This window comes from Orussus abietinus, unplaced genomic scaffold (assembly GCF_000612105.2).
Source record: "Orussus abietinus isolate OABI.00-Male unplaced genomic scaffold, Oabi_2.0 scaffold476, whole genome shotgun sequence".
Taxonomy (NCBI): Eukaryota; Metazoa; Arthropoda; class Insecta; order Hymenoptera; family Orussidae; genus Orussus; species Orussus abietinus.
Window position 1 is genome coordinate 57,283 of NW_019394696.1, and position 5,069 is coordinate 62,351.

The 5,069-nt window shown below is 39.3% G+C and overlaps 1 protein-coding gene across 1 annotated transcript; it reads left to right on the forward strand.

Moving 5' to 3' along the window:
* Nucleotides 1-687: 687 nt before the first annotated feature.
* LOC111674066 (casein kinase I-like) lies at nt 688-3,321 on the forward strand (the record flags this gene model as incomplete). The annotated part of the gene is made up of 3 exons (XM_023433023.1): nt 688-728; nt 858-927; nt 3,164-3,321. Coding segments are annotated over 3 exons (269 nt in total), but the record flags the coding sequence as incomplete, so codon positions are not given.
* Nucleotides 3,322-5,069: the final 1,748 nt, after the last annotated feature.

A 5,069-nucleotide genomic window follows, 5' to 3' on the forward strand; every position in this document is an offset into this window, starting at 1 on the left:
GTTTCATTTGGATAGAATAATTACTGCTCACGTAAGGGGTAAAAGAAGTATTCAAAGGGGTAACTCACCCCTTAAAAATGAATTATTTCGAAAAATTCCAAATGCATGTTTCATAATTCTTCATTCCCTACATTTTGACGGTTGTTCCATGAACATCGGTCGAGTGCTTATATATGAAACAGCCAACTCACCCTCTTGCACGGCCAACTTTGAAGCCTGATTTCACCCCCTAAAAGTGTTTATCCGCCGATAAAAAAAAAACACGGGACCCTTAGATTTTAGTCCTCTATAACATATTTAAAAATGAACAAAATCGGAGGGGGACACCTCAGGTACCTTCCTTGTTAGTTGCCATCCCAATAGCTACAAATAAAATGTATACACGGCGTTCCTCAAATGCACTTCAAATTTTAACTTAAGGCGTACACCTTACGTTATTATTACCAAAACGAAGGATGATAATAATAAAATTCATAACATGACCCTGTTCCCTCCCGTGGTAATTTTACCATCTAGAAATCAAATACATTAATTTGCACTCAGATAATAATGTAATTTCCCCCCCCCCCAGTCGTAGGAAATGATTTTTTCGAAATTCGGTCCTCTTAAAAGAATAGCACAATTTGTATCTACTTGACTTTCGGATATCCTTTTAACATTTTACTTACATTTTGTCCTCTGTTTCAGGAAAGAACCTCTACAATAACGAGCACGTTGCAATAAAGATGGTAAGTCTGAATTCTTAAAAATCGCAGTAGAGATCTGTAGCGCGAGATTAAAGTGCCCAAACGCCACTTTCGTCAGCGTTTCATAAAATGTATGAATCTATAGGAAATGAATGCGTTATTTCGTTTCAGGAACCGATGAAGTCAAAAGCGCCGCAGCTCCACTTAGAATATAGGTTTTACAAATTGTTAGGTACACATGGTGAGTATCGTTTTATCTTTTCGCTTATATTTTATACCGAAATACTTAAAATAAAATACGTACTTAGTTGTTATGTCGAAGTGAAAGAGGAAGGAGAAACGCTCTTCCGGAAGTTTCGTATCTTTTTCCTTGAAGGGCTCTCGTTGACGGGCTCCTTCGGCGCGGTAGTCGAACCAAAGTGGTAGATGTAGATCTTACAACTGTTTTCCATCGTCTACGATGCTCTCCAGCAGTTGTACAAGTGGTACGATGACGCGATCATTTAACTCGCAAATGCACATATTGGTAATTGCGCGTACCTTGCTGCGAGCGTTAAAGGGGTATTACCGTCTAGAAGCTTGTTTTTTAAGTAATTTTTAGGAATTAATTTTCGCGAAAACTATCAAACCTACAGTGCCGGGGTTTTTGATGCATATTGAGACATGTTTCAACTAGCAATACAAATTTTTATGTAATTCTTTATTGAAATCTACACAAGTTATGCGCTGTTGTGCAGGTCGTTGCGGGAGACGCTCGTCCAATCGGGCACACGGGTTGCGGCGATTCTAGTCGTCCGAAACGGAATAACAAAATTTTTTTTAATTCTATACGAATGTAGTTATCGTTCGAACTAGAACTATGTAAGTACGAAATTTTTTATCGGAATCGCAGCTGTTTGAAAATTAAGGTTTCATTTTCCCGGAAAATCGTCAACTAAATCATGAGAGCGGGGCTGAAATGTTCAAGCTATCGGTACCATTCTAGTTCGGACCATAGGTGAAGGTTCCGTCGAAATGTGTGCAAAACCCGAAGTCAATCGGTCCAATAGTTTTTGAGGAAAACGTGCGCCCGACTTGAAAAATGTCGTTTCGAGAAAAACGCGTTTAAAGTTTGCCATACATTTAGCACGTACGGTGGATAACAACCGATTTGAGTAACGTACCCTTTAATCAGCTATACCGGGACCGTACAAACCACCTTCCTCAGCTTCAAGAAAAGAATATTGAGCCGCACAATGGACACAACGGTGTAGGTACAACGATCGAGGGGATGACGACTTGCGCGCCCCAACGCACCGCAGCCTTTAATCCACTATAACTATGGGAGTCCTACGAATTTCAAATTAATATTTCGAGACACATTCTCAGAACCCCAAACTATAAGAAAATGCAAAAAAAAAATCTAATTTTGGGTTTAGGTAGGTGTGAAGAGGGTGTGGTGTGAACCCATTTGTTGTTGTGTTCCCTTGACGGGTCTGCCTGTGTGGACTCGTCAATAAGGCCTATCAGGCAGACCCTGCCTTAACCCCTCGTCTTACAATTTAAATTCCAATAACGCGTGCCATAAACAACAAAAATCTCGGTCATACATAGGTTCATTTCACGGTTTGGCTGAACGTTCAAAGTTTCACACGTCTCTCATACGTTTTGTTTACATTTGGCCCGACTGACATACCACGTTTCTCACACGTTTTGTTCACGTTTGGCCCGATTGATATACCACGTCTCTCACACGATATTGTAAATTAAGAGGTTAAACACCGAAAAATCTCTCCTGAGCGGGATTCGAACCCGAAAGAGTACATGGTATGAGCGGTGAGCGTAATCGCTGGGCTATCAAAGGCCTTTGTAGAAGGAAGATCTTCTGATATATGCATATATGCTGTGACCGCCACAGAATTTTTGAAGTTTCTAGACGATAATACCCCCTTAACCGTTCGAGTGCCAAGGAGCGATTTTGCGCTTCTTCTGTGTCCCTCGAACAGCGCCAGCGTTCTAGGCTGCGAAGCCGATAACCGCGACACGCTCGGTTTCCGTCGATGCGCGACTTTACGGTCACCATTCCATTTTACGTAAAAGTAAAAGAATGAGACAGCTGGTAAAAGAACGAATTTTAAATTCAGTCGAACATTACCAATTACCGTATAGAGCAGAAAACAGCGCAATAGCGCTCCTTGGCATTTGTAATCGGGGAAGACGACAAGCGCTATCGCGCCGCTTGGCACTTTTGGAGAGGAAATAAGACAAGCGAAAAAGCGCTCCTTGGCACTTTTGGACGGGAAAACAGCAAAGAAACGCGTTAGCATTGACATGCGATCAAACTTCAATAATCGAAATCACCTTTGACGCTGATCTACATCGCCACGTGCTGTTTGTTTCATGCGTTCCGTTATACGATGATCACTGCACACCAAACCACCATTTGGGGTCTGGGGTGACGTACCTTCCAAACGGTATAGTTCATAACACGCATGTAGAGGGTGTACCGGAGGTCTACTACTTCGGTCCTTGCGGGAAATACAACGCACTGGTGATGGAGCTCCTTGGACCCAGTCTCGAGGATCTTTTCGACCTTTGCGGAAGAAGATTCTCCCTCAAGACCGTTCTCAACATTGCCACCCAACTTGTACGTACCGTATTTTTTTCCTTCTTAATATCATAGTTCTTCGGAAAACACTTCTTTCTTGAAGTGAAACTTCTTATGACACATTCTATTTTATTTGCGTTAAATGTTTTGTATTATTCGATGATTAAATTATGCCCTTCGTAATGCCAAAAACACGTGCCAAGAAAGTAAGTGAGTGCGATGAAGAGAAACGGAAAGATAAAGTACCATTAAATCAAACCAGACGATCCAAAACTTACAGCCCAACGCACACGAGAATACCGAGGGAAAAAAAATAATTTCAAAAAATAAATAAAATGTTCTGATCCATCCATGAAACGGCTAGAGAAGGCTTCAGTCCTGTCGCGCGGCTTTCATGCGTGTTTGTATAATTTAGGGGTGTATTTTTGTATAGAGGATGTTTTTTCATGACGAGTAACAACGTGAATTTTCTTAAATTTGTAGCGTACATGTATTAAGGGGTTACACTACTTTGACGCACTCAAAAATTACGGTTTTTTCAAGAATTTTTTTTTAAGAGTTAAAACGTTTTTATCCAATTGGATTACAGTAAGGTATTATACTACTATTAAACTCGCTCACTGCGAAAATCGGTGATAGTGCGGTGGGCAGGTGTATAGGTGTAAACGCGTTTTTCATAAAACTGCATTTTAAAAATCGGTGGGCACTCTAGCTCCGCCAATTTTCAATCATTCGTCTTGATTCTTTTTTTATTTTATTCGTCATATGTTTATCTAGCGAAATACGTATGGTTTTTTCAATGTATTGATATTCGCATTTTTTATGCAACATTAACTAACGAAATTTAGGACAAAATACGTATCTTTCCTTTCAAATCGATGCCATTTTGTGAAAAATGCATACTTTTGAAAACGGCTACGTATTTCGCTAGCTTTTGGGCTACAGAAACTAATTCTTTTTCGTTTATTGTTCTAACTTAAACCTGGACCGAGTTATCGTGCCCACCGCACGATCATCGATTTTCGCAGCGCTCCGGTAAATCACCTTTCAAGCCGCCATTTTTGTAAATAAGAAAAATACGAAAAAAGCATTTTTTTGTTTAACAGTAGTATGATACCTTACTGTACTTTAATTTGGACAAAAACGTTTTAATTTGTAAAAAAAAATTCTTGAAAAACCGTAATTTTTGGGTGGGTCAAAGTGGTATAACCCCTAAAGGTAATACGAAAGGCGTCGAAAAATTTAATTGATGTCGATAAAATAAAATTCATCTATATCCCTTCCGGCGACAACGCTGTTTTGGATACTCAAGTGGTAACATAAGTTGGTGCCCTATGTTACCGACATTTGTATTTATGTTGACTTCTGCTGCAGTTGATATTGAGGATTACACAAAATGAATTGTTCCACATGACATTTCAGTAAAATAATTATAAAGTGATCGCAGTAAAACCAAATAAATCCATTAGATTTATAATTTTTTATACTGTAATCGACCAACGACAGCATTTGCCACGTTTAGCTGTAAATAAATTTTCGCTCATAGAGCACGTGTTATCCACGGAACAAGTCAGTATTCATTTACAATCCTAAGAGAAAGTATTTTCGATGTTTTTCCACCTAACTCTGTAATATTCAATTTCTACGGTGTTCTAAATTGTTGAAATTAGATCCTGAAAATCTTCATTTACATTTTAAGCCTTCAAAATGCGTAAAATAGCAAAACTGCGTGGGCGATGCCTAGTCGATTCGAGTCCATGATAAATACATTTCTTTTTTACGAAAAAAAAAAAGGA